At 31.1% G+C, this 17,513-nt stretch overlaps 1 protein-coding gene and 1 long non-coding RNA gene across 2 annotated transcripts; one reads left to right on the forward strand and one right to left on the reverse strand.

The window, feature by feature from the left end:
- Positions 1-5,176: 5,176 nt before the first annotated feature.
- On the reverse strand, positions 5,177-6,249 carry LOC128158054 (uncharacterized). The gene is made up of 3 exons (XR_008239917.1): positions 5,998-6,249; positions 5,701-5,826; positions 5,177-5,276 (listed from the first exon to the last, which is right to left on the reverse strand). It is a non-coding gene; the product is annotated as an uncharacterized LOC128158054 (long non-coding RNA).
- A 311-nt stretch (positions 6,250-6,560) lies between these two features.
- Positions 6,561-10,077, forward strand: LOC128161300 (uncharacterized). The gene is made up of 3 exons (XM_052824557.1): positions 6,561-6,848; positions 8,806-9,042; positions 9,293-10,077. The coding sequence occupies exons 1-3, from the start codon at positions 6,596-6,598 to the stop codon at positions 9,733-9,735; spliced, it is 933 nt and encodes a 310-aa protein (XP_052680517.1). The 5' UTR covers positions 6,561-6,595; the 3' UTR covers positions 9,736-10,077.
- Positions 10,078-17,513: the final 7,436 nt, after the last annotated feature.

The following is a 17,513-nucleotide window of genomic DNA, read 5'->3' on the forward strand; positions in this document are numbered from 1 at the left end:
TATCAATAATGCTATCAATAAATTTTTAAAATAGTGTGGATCACGAAAAGGTCAATGTGTATGAGGTTATATCATGTTTGATTTTTTTTTAGTATAAAATATCCCAAGCAAGTTTCGAAATCATGAAAAACACAACCAAACACGTCAACCAACTGTTCTACTCAATTTTTTCAATAATATTACAAAAGGAAAATAATTAAAACGTTATTTTAATAGCTTAATTACATATATTGTGTGTACATTTTATTTTTCCGTTTCGCTAAGCAAATTGATGGCAATAATTTGGTTGACAGACATCCGCAAGAATGATATCAAATAATTAAGCAACCTTTTTATTATACTTATTCCAAAAATATGAATAAATTTTACAAAGTAAAAGTTTGTGTCCAATCTATATAATATTTAAACAATAAACTTCATATTATTTTCCCGTTTTCCGTTCCGCATTTTAGCAACACCATGCAACGCACGAATTCTGGTGAGAAAATAGGATAGAACTTTTCAGAACTGGGTAACCAAGGACGCGGGTTGACAAGACGAGTTTGTCATGCATCGCAGGAAGATACCTTGGATCGGTAAGCTATGGTTAATAAAAACTAAATGATTGAAATAAATTCTACAATAGTTTTGATGAAAAGACCTTTCCAGAACCTTGTGCCCAGGAAAGTAGATCAACTCTTTTTTTTTTATTGCTGACAACTTTAATTGGTTTAAAATATGCAAATAAATATGCATACAATAGCGGTTTTTTTTTATTTTCATATTATTAAATACGACCGATTGGTAGTCAACCTAAAATATTGATTTGTAAACAATGAAAAAATTGTGGTCTACGTCTATATTGTTAATGAAATGTGTGCATAAAACGGAAAAGTTGAATCGGAAGGGGGGCTGGTCTCCCCAAGTACTTTTTATACCCCCCGCAAACAAAGTTTGGGGGGGTATATAGGAATCACCTTGTCCGTCTGTCTGTCTGTCTGTCTGTCTGTCCGTCTGTCTGTCTGTCTGTCCGTCTGTCTGTGCAATCGTGTCCGGTCCATATCTTTCTTATGGAGAAACATTGGAAGTTCTTACTTCACACAAAGATTGCTTATGACCTAAGGGTGTGTCATGACCTTGACCCAAGTTCATTCGGGCAAGGTCAAGGTCACTGGCAGAAAAAGTGCAAAATTCGTGTCCGGTCCATATCTTTCTTATGGAGAAACATTGGAAGTTCTTACTTCACACAAAGATTGCTTATGACCTAAGGGTGTGTCATGACCTTGACCCAAAGTCATTTGGGCAAGGTCAAGGTCACTGGCAGAAAAAATGCAAAATTCGTGTCCGGTCCATATCTTTCTTATGGGGAAACATTGGAAGCTCTTACTTCACACAAAGATTGCTTATGATTAAAGGGTGTGTCATGACCTTGACCCAAGGTCAATTGAGAAAGTTCAAGGTCATTGTTTCAAAAAATGCAAAATTCTGTCTGTGTCATGTCTTGTATTAATGGAAATATTAGAAGCTAAAAATTAACAGTTTTCAAAAATAAAGCAGTTGTTATTTATAGAAAATGGACAGTGAAATAGATTCATCCAATATTTTCTATAATAGCAAAAGTACATGCGTTATGATTTTTTTCTTAGCGGGGGGTATCAATTGTGAGCTTGCTCACAGTACCTCTAGTTCAAAACAGTATCTATTCAGAAATTCATATTTGGAACATTGGTACACATAAAAAGGCTTTTTCATTAAAAAAGAATACGTCAAAGAGATCTAAGGTGCGTTAATTAATATTTTTCATTTTAGTAGATATTAAATCTTATAATAATGATGATCTTCGACATGAAATTTACAGCTCATATTGCTGCTAATTTAATAGGGTAAAATACTGGTCTTTTGGGGCGTTTTCCTTGTTAAGTAACCGTTTCTAAAATCTTAAGCTTTTGCTTGATAAAACAGGTCCCAGTATATTCTGAAATAGAAATTAAAAATTATCAAAGTTATTAGACATCGTTAGAATCAAATGTTGATTTCAGCAACAAAGAAGCATCTATTTGATAGCACGCTTAATTTTGCTTTCACGGGTGTAACTTAATAAGAAATGGATCACTTATGAACATGTTTCAATGGCGACAATTGTTTTTTCGTATGTCGAATAAATATTTACTATTGATGATGTACTTACAAATACTTACTTACTTACTTAGTCCTCTTCGTTCCTAGTGGAACATAGGGCTGCTACCGTCGCTCTCCATCTCACTCTGTTTTGGGCTGTTCTTTTTGCCTCATTCTATGTCTTCCAAATGTATTCTAGTTCTTTCATTCTTGTTCTTTTCCAACTGTGTACTGGTCTCCCACAAATTGATTATGATTATTTTACTCGGATATATATGTTAATATGTGAAGTATTATTAAACTATTGACAAACCAGTTGAAGTTAGCATAGTTAGCATAATAATCAATAATCTCGTTTACAAAAAAGGAGAAAAAATACAAACATACATGTATTAAAATGTTTTGTTGCTGTTTTCTTTCTTGTTTGGAACAATCACGTATGTTACTTGAAGTACAAGTGTATGTCCTTTAAACTGTCCTGGACACGCTTGATGAGATTGAACGCGGAAGAAACATTTCATGTCTACAGAATGTGATATATTAATATAAATTGTGAAATGTGTACCCCTGTGCTTTTTAGAATATGTTAATGATATTTTTTACGAAGAATGCTCTATTGTTAAGGTCGCTGGCAAATTAAATAAAAACGTCAATTTGAAAGATTACAATACAAGAGAACTAAACATTGACTGAAAGGAATAGCTATACATTTCAGCCACATTTCAACAATACCTTTTAGTTATCATTTTCGTAATTGAATTGCATATGCCCATCTAATAATAAACTTAACTACAATCCTGGAATTTAAATATTTTCTGCATTAATATTACTATTTCAGCAGTTTTTCGTCTGCTTCAAAGAACATTATGATAATATAATGAAAATCGTTTTACATACATATTAATCCATTTCAAAAATGGGAGTTTGTTTGACTGTCATTCATTTAAAAAAAACTTAATTTAAATTAAATTAGATCCCTAGTCATACAATCGTATTGGAGTCTTTAAATTCAAGTGAAAAGTTGAACACATACATCTAAAATGTAACAGAATTTAAACATGTAGTTATTATGCCAATGTGATCAGTATATTCACTTTATTGTGAAAGAGTAATAATTCTTAATTCTTCAGGAAATATTTTACAAGTTGGTATTTGTTAAGGAAATATTTCTCAAATTTATAATTTTTTCAAGACCAAAGTCAGACTCTGTCTTAAAAGTTCTTTATTTTTTCTTCCACGTAGTTTTGAATGTAAAGTGCGTTGAAAGTATTTATTAAATACTGAAACAAGGGCATTGTTAACAAAGGTTGATGTTGAGTTTAATGACGTCACATATGTTAACGTTTTTAAATTGCAAAGTCACAAGTGAAATCACACTTGCAACTTTTACAGAAGCTCTTCCATAATTTTGCACTTACCCTTAGGATAACACATTATTTTAAATAGATAAATAACATTTGCACAAGGGCAAGATAATACAAAAATGTAAATATAAGCATTACATCACCATAACTTGAAAATTATACAGTCTTGCAGTGGGATATGCACACAAAGTTTTACTCAATTTGTACGCAAACTGTGGCAGTTATGAGACAGATTCTTTCAAAAAGTAATGGTTCAATGCTTAAGTAAATTAAACCATAGATGAGTGAAACATATCACTCGACCAATAAATAACTGAGTAAAATTATCTCGTAAAATGATGAGTTTTTGTTTGACATCATTTCTTTTACATTTTATTTACGTTCTCTATTGATGTCATATATTTGAAAGTTCACAATTGTTTAAAATTATGTGCACGTGAATACATTCAATCCAGGGGTTTTAACAGTGCTACTCAGATAATTATAAAAATAATAAAGTACATTTATAATCCCATAGCCATTATTAAACAATAATTAAATTATCGTTTTAACTGTTGCCCATATTTTTTTTTTCTATTAGCTGCTCAGGAAACATACCTTTCTTTAATGTACGTGTTTATAATAACAATTGTTTACAAATCAAACATAAAAAGGGCAAACCAACACTGAAAAATAAAATAATAAGACTTTTTTTTATATATAAAGTCGAACTCTGTCCATCCCCCCTTTAGTTATACATCTTTATCATTTTTTTGTGGAAACTATAGTATATTTTTTCCCTATTAATCTAGGAGATAAAGAAACAAGAAATCAATTTGTACTGGGGTATTCAGATAATGCGTAGCATCTTTGGAGAGGTAGATTTTTGTTAGACGTAAAAACGTAAAAAAAAAAAAAAATTCGAAATGAAAATGGAAAAAAAGTAAATTAACATGTAAAGTTAAAGGTATATAATTAAATTGATCACCCTCTCCTAAAATTAGGATTTGCATAATTTGAGAGTACACCCACACATTTTTTCATATTCATTATTTTTAGTTAATTGATTTTTCTTTGTTTGTTTGTTTTGGTTTTTATTTTTTGGCTTTTCACTATATTTAGGATGAGTCTGCCCCTCCCAACTTTCAAAAAGCGGTACTGCATACCCTTAACTTCCCTTTTTTTATTTCAAGTTCTAGTTTTGACAGTGTATGAATATTTAAGGTTTATTAAAGATCTTAAAAACGTATTTCAAAAAGAAGTTCTTGAATGCATCAAATGACCAACATTATTTTCCAATGTCTTAACATATCAAAAATAAATAATTGGGCAATTAATTATTATAAAAAGCGAAAACAGGGTAAACGTGACACACATTTGTGTTGAGATAAATTGAAGATGTTCGGCAACTAACAAAACATAATGTTCTTCAAGTCTTATAATATCAACATATTTAATTGACTAAAAATAAACCAAGACTATGACTAAAAAATACCAAAAGTTTTCTCTCTTTTTTAATTCTACCGTCCTATAAAATTTTAAAGCCTAGTGTCCTGCAATTTGTAGTGTTAAAAAAACGCAGTTCCTTAATTGTATTTTTTAGAAAAATCTTAAAATATCAGTCTGCTTCCTGATAACACCTTATATGTCAAATGCCTGAACATATTTCTGTTTTGAAATTCTTATGAAAATGAAATGTTTTAAAGTTTATGAATGGAAAACAAAATAATCATGAATAAAATTTGTAAGACTTTTATTGGAATCCAAATAAATATGAAACTAAAATATATAAAAAATTCTTTGAAGGCAACCTGCTGGATGAAATCCCACAAAAATCTGAAAGTACAATAATTATTCGTTCATTAATGAGATGGAAAATAGAAATTAAATGAAATTGAAAAATTAAATGAAATACTGAATTATTGCAAAAATTTTGATATGAAAGATCCTGTTTAAAAGTTGTCTTTCTCAATTTTACTTGGTCTCAAATATCTTGGGACTAATTTTCTAATTAATGAAACCACGAATAAAAATTTTAAAAAGGTACAAGCCTTAAGTATGCTAAAATGTAGGTATGAGGTTAGTAGTGCTGATGATGATGTTTGAATCTGAAAAATTATATTTTTGACGAATACATTATACTGTATACATTTAACTTTTTAAAACAAAATGTTAGTAGTTACATTGCTTTTTATTTTTATTTTTTCTTTTACATACAATAGCTATTATAAACAACAACCATATGAATATTAATACATACATTAGATGTCCATAGTGAAACACATGTACGTGCGGTAATAAAAAACATGTTCTTTTTCAATTGTCTGTCGTTCCCTCATTTGGCTTGAAAATTTGGGCTTCCGCTGCTTTTGCTATCTAACTATATCTATTTCAATTAAATAACATTAGTTTAATGTAAAACTCTTATTGCCAGTCTTATACTGGAAATGTTTTACATTTGGGAAGTTATGAACAATTCTTGAGATGGTACAACGGTACTTTCGTTTTATATTCATCATTCATATATGGTTTAAGTAAAAATCTTATATCTGCTTACCTTTATCGATAATCCGTCACATATTTATGATCGTCTGTTGCAGATTACATGACTGAAATGTATTGCTAGTAGCAGGAAAACAGTATATTGTTTAAATTTTATGTTTTCCGTACAAAAAAGCTGATAATCAATGTTAGTTGAAAGCTTTTGAGATATTTTCTTAGCGTTTTGGTGATGTTAATCTTATCTCATCTCCCTCGTTAAAAGAGTTCAATTAAACTGTGTATAGCTTTTTTGTACTACGACATACTTCTATTAATCCGGAACGAAATGGCGTTTCAAATGGATGTCAGACATGTGACGATGTAGCCTTCCACCTTAAAATTCTTTCCAAAGATATGCCATACATTCGAAATACACTGTATCATTTTTTTTTAATTCTTTGTCAAGTTTTACATTAAATGTACTATAGCCCCTGCTTGGTGTTTTTTTTTAAAGAGACCATTCAAATAAATTATCGTTCGAGCAGCTTCCATTTCACATACACGATTTAAATAGACTGTCTTTTATGTGACAAATATCATTTAACAGGAAGTAAAATAAACATATACTGAAACACATTATGGACGACACACAAGGTCACAGATTACTTTTGCAAATGATTTTCTGCTTTTCTGTCCTCTGGACCATTTCCAGTGGTCAGCAGCTCTATGAAAGTGGTTGTGATAGTGAACAAGATTCATTTTATCGTGGCTGTAAAGAGAGAGATTTGAAAACAAACATACAGCGATTACAAGAGCAAAACAAAGAGTTGTTATTAGGATTGCGTGATATTGAATTGAAGAACTTTAAGTACGCAGTTGTTTACAATGATATTCTAAAATTATACGGATCAAAAATTGTCCCAAATGGTAATTATGTTTTTTTTCTATATACCTTACACAATATTCGTTTAATGTGTTTTACGATGTAAATTTTTAAAGGACGAAGACCATTTCAACTGTTTACATGCTTGCACCTATCAATTTATTCATTATGCTGAAGGTCGCCCGCTCAGTCTAAATTATTATATCTTATAAGAAGAAGCAGACATTATTCATCCAAATTAAAAGCAAAGGCCCTAATAATGCTTAACCGAAAAAAGTAATGTTCATGTTTACGACCACGAACAATTGCAACAAAATCAATCCGAACTTCTGGTGAACATCAAATTAAATATTGTTTCAAACAACACTACAATTTAGTAGCAAAAACACAGGTGCATTCAGTATGGCATGAGAGTTTTTATACGTCAAATTTACAAGTGTGTTAGAAAATCAAGCCCGGACCTTTTCAGCCACTATCAGAAACAAGACACATAAAAGAATGATTCAAATACCCTTGCATTATTGCATTTTGATAGTCAGATATCTTACACATTGTTTTTTTTTCTCATCGCATGAAATATCAACCCTTATCTCAGGCAGAAAAACACAGAATTCGGAAATATTTTTGCCTCAGCCATGTTTTTGACCTACGATGAAATACTGTTGTCACAACTGCATAGGCGTCCATCAAAACAACACTTTTAATGAAACTTGTTATAAACACATTAGACTTAACCTTTGTTGAGATGTCAGCTTAACGTCAATGGTATACTTAAAGTATACTACAGAAGAGACTGTCTGGACAAAACCTAAATTAATGAGAAGCAACTCCATTCTGTGTAATATTCTAACATTCATTATTAATACATGAATTGGAGGTGTTTACGTCTTTGCATCGGGTATTGGAGCAGAAGGGCAGAAATATTGTTCGAATATCATAGCTAATGTTAGAAGAATATGTAGTATATTCAGCAAGGCAGATCTGTAATGCAATCAGTAGTATCTTACTTTTGTCAGAACGATGCCAATTTGACGATTTATTTTGGTATCGTAATGTTTCACTGTATTTTTAGTGTTCATCATCAGATATATTTTTCAAAGTCATCATTTATAAGTTTTTACTGTAACAAAACTACGTGCATTAATCATTTAAGATATTAAAGCAATATGGGCTGAATTTTTCATGTCGAATTTTTTTTACTAAAATATTTTTTTCTACTAAAATGATAAAAATATTATCGTTTTTAAATTTCTGTTAGTCATATTTTTGTGGAAAAGGCCGTTAAGAAGCCCTATTTGGAGCAAAATTAGATTATTGTCGTTCTGCACAAAACTTGATTTTGCTATATATTCCTTAGAAGAGAAATATTTCCTTTGACAAAAAATTATGATTTTGTTTCAAATCATATTTATCATAAAAGTTTAAGTTTTATACAGATTTATCATACTAGCAGGATTTTGCAGCAAAATAATATTCTAAAAAGCACAGCTCATATTGCTTTAAGTATGTATCCCATACTCAGTAACTACGGCATATTTAAATATTATTACAGATTTCTGAGCAAGTACATATTTACAGTAACGGAGAAATCCCGATTAGAAATTCTTCGCATATATTTTCATAAAATTTCGTAATTTTTAACAGTTTTATCTAGGCTTAGTGCTTTTAAGTATTTTCAGTTCTTTGATCTTATATATTCGTGTTACCATTAAGATTAGGGTAAAGCCGGCGTTTTGCTGTGGTTGGCAGAAAGAAAGATTTGCTTTCGTTAGCCATTTGATCGTCTTGTTTGTAGATATTTCTTTATAAAAAATATAAATATTGCCTTCAGATACGCTCGCTTTTGTCACAAATAAAGCAATTTTGGCCGTTGAATGCACCTTTCTAACATCGTATTTTTTTTAAATAATACTTTCAACGCATATTTTAAACGCAATAATAATATATTAATGTTGTCAAAGAGTCTACGACACTGCATTGTCCTCTTTTTTTTAAATATAGACACCAATATTGCGGAGATCTGTTTTCAACATCCTGACTTTGTCACAGGAAGTCCCACAGACTGCCATAGATTTTATAATTGCTCCGAAGAGAGCAGTTTCTTCCATCAGATGTCATCGTGGCCGACGCCATTTCTACATGAGTGTCCTTATCCCTTTCTGTTTTCAGAGGAATCACTCCAATGTGAAAACTACACAGATGTCGTTTGCGGAACACGCTTTGAGGCCACATGGGAATGTAAATAATCTTAACTCTTTGTCATATTACTTTTAGGGATATATTAGATTAAGATATATATGTTCATAATAATTCATTTAATGTTTTATAATCTTTATTTAAATATACGTGGACAAGTACTTCAAAAAGGCTAGATTTTATTGTGTATATATTGGCTTTTTATTTGTGCTTATTGTAAGATAACTACATGAAAGGTTGCAGTTATGATGCCAATGCATTTTGATATAAAAACAAACTTAATATTTTTCAGGTAGGTACTACTACCATCAATGCAAATCAGCCCACTGCATACCATGCGCTTTTCGGTTCCCAAAATGTGAGGACAAGAACGACGGACTCTGGCTTCAACCAGAACAGGGTTTCTCTCCTTTGTATATGGTTTGTCAAAACAACAGAACTATTAAAACAGGGTCCTGTCCAAGAGATGATGTATGGGAGACACAAACATACCTTTATAACGGAAAATGTGAACATCTTTTTGCTATTCCAAATGAATATAATTCAAATGGTTATATGTCATCATGCAAGGGGGTAGCAGATGGAACATACTTGACCACACCCGTACGTTGTGACGTGGTTTATCAGTGTGTTAATGAAACTGCTTACGTACTCAGATTTCCAAATGGTTTGGTTTTTGATGTTGTAGTGGAAACTTGTGTATTAGAAACGACCACCTGTACCCCAGTTAGATAATATCCAATATCCAATAGTCAATATCAAACCGGATATATCACAATTTTAAATGGAGTTATAATATTATTGATGTGGTTTTTTGATATTTACTAAATTTCCATCTTTGGATAATTTGCTAATAGAACAACCCATCCCTAAAAAGACGATGTGAAGTATACTCATATATGATTGTATTTTTGTGTGAATTGAATTCGTCATTTACCTATTCATGTAGATGTTTGGAAATGAAATATATGTGTATGCACATTTAAAATGGTTCGTATATTGTACAAGATGTATATGTAGTAGGTTCAACGTGCATTTTAGTAAGATTATATCTATTATTATGCCACATATTTAACAACTTTTAAAAATGTATAAAATTATTTATGTGTTTTTTTATTTATTTTAACTAGATTGCATTATTTTTAGGCCTAAATTAAGTACTATTAAATATAAACAAAATCACAACTATGCAAAGGACTTATGATAATAAATATCAATCAATCGTTATTTTTGGGGTGTACAAACATGTTTTTTTTACAACCCTGAATATACAAGTGTTACATGTATACTGACATCAATGACATTCCGTTGTAAATGATAGGCACATCATATTGCTTTTCAGTTTTAGTACAAACTTAATCTTAAGTAAAAGGATGACACGGAACAAATTTAAAATGATAATCGAACACGAATTAATGTTCTATATATTTTGAAATCCATTGATGTAGACGTAAGTACAACTGATGTGTTTTCGAGTAAGCCGAACACTGATTTGATTGATTTGAACATATTTTATTGTGCAATTTCACAAGTGGATTGGAAACAAGTTCAAACAACTTACGTGTTTCTCTCCTAATAATAATACATACAATATACACAATTATCATTTTATATTACATGTTACTTATAGTTCTTAACTTTATAATAGTAATATTAGCCGAACAGTGCAGAGAAGCATTTACATATCTTGGACAAATCTCTTTATAAAATAGATCTTTATTTTAGCCCGATGGAGTAAATAATTTTAACAAGGTTCTTAATGAATCTGGTGTCCATTGCCAGTCAATCTGGCCGTCTGTTTATGATCATTTCACATCTACTGGGCTATGTATAATTGGCATGAATCATCCATATGAGAAGTGTGCTTTATTTGCGACCCATAAAAACACAAAGATGGTAAAACAAATTGTAAATCCCCTCAAAAGAGCACAACATTTCTCAGAAAAGCATTCCTGTTGAACTTGCATGAAAACGAACCACCTTATATTAAAAAAGTTAATTAGTTGTGACAGGAGACATACAATTATTATTTTCGAAGATTTTTTGAGATTTCCTGAAAGATTAGGCGAGGTGTTTATTTCTAACTATACGGTTCGTACAAGGCTGCGTGATGTAGAAAATCATTAAAGAGCAAACGATGCTTGGCAGGATTTTCTTTTTGAAAATAAAACCAGGGTTGTCACTTTTTATACCTTTATCTAGATCTTTATGTTCAGGTTCTCTAAATGTTCATTTTTCAAAAACAGAAAATCAAAACAACATTTTCTATTATGTGAATAGCAGGAATCGATAGATATTGTACCTATATCGGCTGTGTTGTCCTCAGAACACAAACAATTTCATTGTTCAACCTGTCTGATGTTGTAGAATTACTAATTATGTCTACTTTGTTTTTAATGTATACATAAAACTTTGTCTTCATTATTCATACAGTCAAGTACAACCCCACTTTAAATATACATAATCTTGATAGATTCAATGAGTATGAAGCATAATGGTGTCTTTGAGTCTAGTGACACACACTCCAGCAAACAGTTCTATTCTAGAAATCGTATCACATTGAATCGATGGGGGTCGGTTATCCTCTATCCATGAATTAAATTGACATGATGATCTGCTGATATTGTACATCTTCAAAAATCCACTGCACAATTGTCTTATGTGAAGCATCAAAAGAGAAGAAGTTCTCTGAATATTTAAAAAGGTAAATGGTAAGTTCACATAGCATACAGGTATGAGAATGGACACTAATTCGGTATTTAAAAGGATCGATTCCACTAAGTTGCATCATTTGGCTTTAAATGCTCCCGGAAGAGGTTCGTCAAAGTCTATCGAGAATAACATCAGCCCCTATAAGATAAACTCGCCACGATTTGTAACCGGTGGCACAAATTTAATAGTAATAAATACTCTTACAAGCCTTCAAATGTTGCTAAAACGACCATCTTTTAACATGGTCGTTTGTTAGAAATAATTTGAATTGTAAACGATTCTGTAGAAATGTTCCATAATTACTGACTCCTAAATTTCTCTGAAGTTGATCTAGTGTGATGCCTATTACCTATTGGACAACATGTCTACTTTTGTCCCATCCAGACAAGATGAAGAAACATTATGAAGTTTTTTTTCTCTTTTCCGAGCGCTTGCTGTGTGCGCGTTGAAAGGTTTACAGCTTCTTCACTGCTGTAAAATTAAATCAAACCATCATCCACAAGTAATTTGAAGTTCATAACATCATCCTCTGCTTCAAAAACATATTTTTCAAGTGTTGCAACACCAGGCGATGTACTGTAGCTATACTCATTTCAAGACATTTTGTATTCAATTAAGTCTTTGCTTGGATCGTTGTCAATTTAAATCAAAGTAAGGGATGTGGTAATAAAAATTCATGAAAGACATCACAAATGTGTACGTTAAGTTATTTTAAAGGTGTATTTAACAGAAGAATGTAAAACGCAGACTTGTTGAAAACGAAAATATTACTAAAAAAACAAATTCATAAAACGGTGATGGGAGCTCACTTCGGTTAATATAAACAGAGGTTTTTGCTTTAAATGTGTGAATTGTATTTATTTTTTTTTTACCAAGAAACTGCTCTGTATAGCAATAATCGGAATTTGGGATCGTGCAGTATAATTTCGATTCAAAGCTTAGACGATATGTGTTTAGTTGAAAAACAGCCTCATCATACTTTGCAATGGCGTAAAACACCAAGTAAAACTATTTTCTTTTAATATATATCCCGATCTGTATCATATCATTAAGGACGTTTGATACTCATAAGTCTCCTAAGTCTGTTATTTTTATTCTAAAGTATTTAAAAAAAAAATACATGGATTACATAACTAAATCAAACTTCAAAACTAAGTTTTAAGGTCTATATGCTCATTTTGATGCTACAGTGTATTTAATATAACCTTTCTGCACCGAAAGTGCAAATTGCTCATAAATCGCTGTTCCCTCAGTAATTTTTACGCGGAATGAACCATAGGATCACACACAAATTTTTATTATCTAAATATCATAAAATTAGATAATCATAAAGAAAAAAATAGCAATTTCTTTATTTAATTGGAGAATTTGAGCAATGACTTATCTGCTGTTTCATTGATTCATTTTACCTTAAGTTATTAGTATTTAATACCGGAGCTTCAAGAGGGGTTTAAGATTGAAATACATAATGAAATGTTTTTAAGAATTTTCGTCTAAAGAAAAATCTGTGATATAACTATGCAAACATTGTAAGATAGTATAGATTCTAAATTTTTCAAACTGTTATCCCCGGGCTAGTTCTGGGGCCCCATGAGGGGTTCAAAGATATAGGAAAAAATCTGTTAAAATCTTCTTTTAAAGAAATACAGTGCTATATTGTGAAATAACAATGCAAATTTAATGAAATGGTTGAATTCTAAATTAAAAAAACCCGTGACCCCCAGGCCAATACAAAGGCCCCAAGATGGGTTCAAATTTCATTAAGAAGTATCTACTAGGAAAAATGCTTTAAATGTTCCTATCTAGAACTATATGGCTACGTTTAGGTATTTTACTATGTAAGCATCCTCATATTTTCATATACGCTTATCTCAAGGTCATAGGGACCTTATTTCATTTTGATTATTATTATTTATAGTTTATTTTAGAATTTCGTTATCTGTAATAACATCAAGGCCTAGGATTATAGGATCGGTTAACTGATACATCCTTAATAATTAGGCTTTAGGATATGATGTCAAAAAAGTAGGCTTCTTTTCGTGTATTGTCTAAGATATTTTCAAATCTTGGAATATAATAGAGTTTTACAATATTTTAAAGAATTTGACATTTGAACATTTCCTTAAAGAATGTTACAGAATCTATTCAGGTGAAGGATGTGGTCCATGGGCCTCTTGCTTTTAATACTGAACACAACAAATAGCTATACACGATGTAAAAATGAACTATGGAAGCAAAAAAAGTAGGTTCTACTGAGTATTAAGGATTTATAACCAGGTGTATTTATCTTTTGATCTAAAAAACTGGAATTTTATTTTTGTTTTGCATGACAAAAAATTAAAATGACGAAATCAAAATGCTGAGCAAAATATATAACCTAATAATTAAGGATCTACTTTTAACATACACATTCAGTTTCATACTGAATCTAGGAAACGCATTTATTTAAATATTCATTCACAAGTTCTATCAACACTGCAAGGTTTATTTTTGAATTTGTTTTTTTATTTCTGTAAAAGGTTAAAACCTCTTTTTTCTCCAAAATCTTATTACTCTGAAAATGGTATCATGATTAATAATAGATAGGTTGTCTTTTTTCTCCTCATGCCTAATTTTAGATGATACCCTGCGCAAGCGCGGGGATTAACACTCTACACATTATAACTATAATATATAATGCTTTATATGTTGAACCATATTTTTTTGGTTAATTTTTGTAAATTCTTAGTCCAATTTGTTCCTTCTCTATTTTTTTGAAATTGAAATGAAAACAAAACTGCACTGTTGGATATTTAGAAGAGCGGGCAGGGATAAAAAAAAAACTAAACTGAAATTGATACTATATACATATTCGTGGCCTTATTTCTGTTCGTTGAAGCTTATTGAAATTTATTTCAAACCAGTGAATTGGTATTTATTGTATCTCTCTCTTTATTTGGTTCTTTAGATCAAATTTCAATATAATTTTTAATAATATCACAAATAAGATTTTTTTAATAAAAGACTGTTTTGAAAAACAATCTGGAGAAGGGGAGGGGGCTTCCCCATTAAACTGCCTGCATCATTGATTCAAATAGACGTAGAATGCAAAATTGCATTAATTGTTCCGTTTTATTTATTAACTTTAATTTTTGTATTAATCGAAGTCCGATCAAAGGTATATGCCTGCGATGCATGATGAACTCGTGCTACATTGTTGGTTCATTAGTCAATTCGCGTGCTTGTTTATCCCGTTCTGGAAAGTTCTATTCCATTCTCTCACCAGAGGTCGTGCTTCGCAAACGAATGAGAAACAACAGTAAAATAGCTCACTAAGGAAACGAAGTGTCTTATTTAAATTATTCAACATATCAAATCATAACTTCTCTGTATTCTCCTAATAGGTTCACAGTCAATATATCCAATCCTTTCGTAATCATTTAATATTATTCCACTGCAAGTATATATTTTGATCGAGATTATCCCTGACGTGAATCCGCAAAAGCTTGTCCACAACTTTAATCTAATATTGCTATTTCGGGCTTGATTATTGAAAATGAAATAAGGTTTTTTATTAGTTTTACAATAATAACTTAATTGTTAGAATTCATTTATATCTAACGGACATCATCCCACATGTGTTAAAATACCAAAGCTGGTGAAGGCATTTTGTAGTTTATTTGCAAAATGCTTTAATTTTTAAGTATAGATATATAAATGTATATTTTGATCTATATCTTTTTACTATAACGGAATCGCTTTTCGAATTATCTATTATTTACAATTAGGTCGATATTTTCGATTCACGTGCAATCTTCGGCGCTGCAAGCCTTGTGAAATGGAATATCCACCATGTGAACACAAAGCAGATAGTTTATGGTCCTGGCCTCAATATCCACCTGACCCTGGTTACATGCAGTGTAAAAATGGTCGACGAATTAAAAGAGGCGACTGTCCCATCGACCGAGTATGGGGAGCTAAGTCATATCCTTACAAAGGACAGTGTGTCCATCTTTTTGCAGTTCCAAAAGACTACCATCCACATGGAGAACTTCCATCATGCCTCTGAAAAGTAGACGGAAACTATCAGTTCTCCGTAGGTTGCTGTGCTGGTTAATACAACATGTAGAAAAAAAATAAAATAAAATAGCTAATTAAGGTAGAAAAACAAACTGTATAGGGAAAATTTAAATTGTGCTTTTTCAATAAATTCCCGTTAGGTCTATAATAAAAATTGATAACGTTCAAGAGGAACTCCTAGGTACACGGGTAAACAGATTTTTTTAATCTAAAAATATTAGATATAGAAGTAAAGTTACATTTAAAAAAAAACTTCCTTAAAATATCAAGGGTAAAAATAATTTGACTTGGAATTTTTAAAAAGGGAACAATAACATAGATATTTAGACATAGTTGGTAAACTAAATGCACGGCATCCAAATCTTATACAGAAAGAAAATGCAGTTAGACTGCTATACGTGATCCAACACTTTCACACCGGAGTATAGTATCTGAAAATCAAAGTAAAGTATAACGATCAGTTACATTATAATTACCCGGCACTATTGTGTTCAAGCCAAAAATTAGTCTAAGAAAACCTTACAAAATACCAAAATATTAAATCAACTACTTTTAGTTATTTTCAATTATACCAACTTAACAAAAGTCAAGCCTAAGAAATGAAAAATATGAGGAAGGTGTAAGTTGATGACAAAATATCTAACATGACTACCCTTCTACGATCTTTGATGATATAAGGGGAATAAAAAGACGACTGTTCTATAAATTGATTTTACTTACAACTCTTTGTTCAAACGGTGTTTTTATTTTATATTAATCGTCTCAGAATAAAATGTTCTTCAGCCTGCAACAAGCCGTTTAGGTATCACACCGGTAATTGTTTTCACTATATAGCACTATAGAGGGGAACAATTCTTAAAAATCAATTTGTATTCCTCATGACAAAATATTCGGAGGAAATGTTATTTGTTACCTATCTCATCAGCTAACACCTTAAAAAGGGCAAGCGATACGGCATTTTCTCAAAATATCTAGCTCCAAACAGGTCTACCCTCAAAACCACTTGTTTTCCATTTGTATGTAAACAGACTGCACACTCCCCAGGGAGCTGCTGCATGTGCCCTGAAAGAAGTATTCCCTGTGAAAAAAGATCATCACATAACAAAGTACATGAAATATCCTACCAGGTGGTACAAAAATAAATCAAAATTGAGTAAAGGAAAATGTAAAAGTGAAGTCAAGGAAAAAAATTATTCCGAAGTATATATGGAACTACAATTGACTAAGTTCATTTTGATTGGCCGATTACCGGTGTGATACCTTTATTATATATGCCCTGTCTATTCCTTGATTTCAAAATTGTTACAATGAGATAAAATTTGCAAATTCATTAGGCATTATTTTACCCTCATGTGATATCAAATGGAGATCTAGAATGCGTGTCAAAATTATCGAAGTTAAACGAGTTCCTCTTTTACCAGCCCTTTTGCATAACCAGGTCTTGCGACATCATGAGATACAGTTTATGACACCTGTTTCAGTTTTACTCTCAAAACTCCCAAAAGCAAAGTTAAGGTAATTTACAAGTATATGATGTAAAAAAAAGTGTGTGCAGACGATGCCCTATGCATTTAGAGAACAGAAAACTTGTATATGGTTTTTTTTACAATGTTGCACAGGTATATGCATGTTAAAATATTTAAAGCAAAACACGCAAGCCAAAATCAATAGTGTTTTAAATAAAAGTAAATAATCTGAGAATTGACAATTCATTGTTGAGTCGTCAAAGCAGTTAAATCATG

This window comes from Crassostrea angulata, chromosome 8, assembly GCF_025612915.1.
Source record: "Crassostrea angulata isolate pt1a10 chromosome 8, ASM2561291v2, whole genome shotgun sequence".
NCBI lineage: Eukaryota > Metazoa > Mollusca > Bivalvia > Ostreida > Ostreidae > Magallana > Magallana angulata.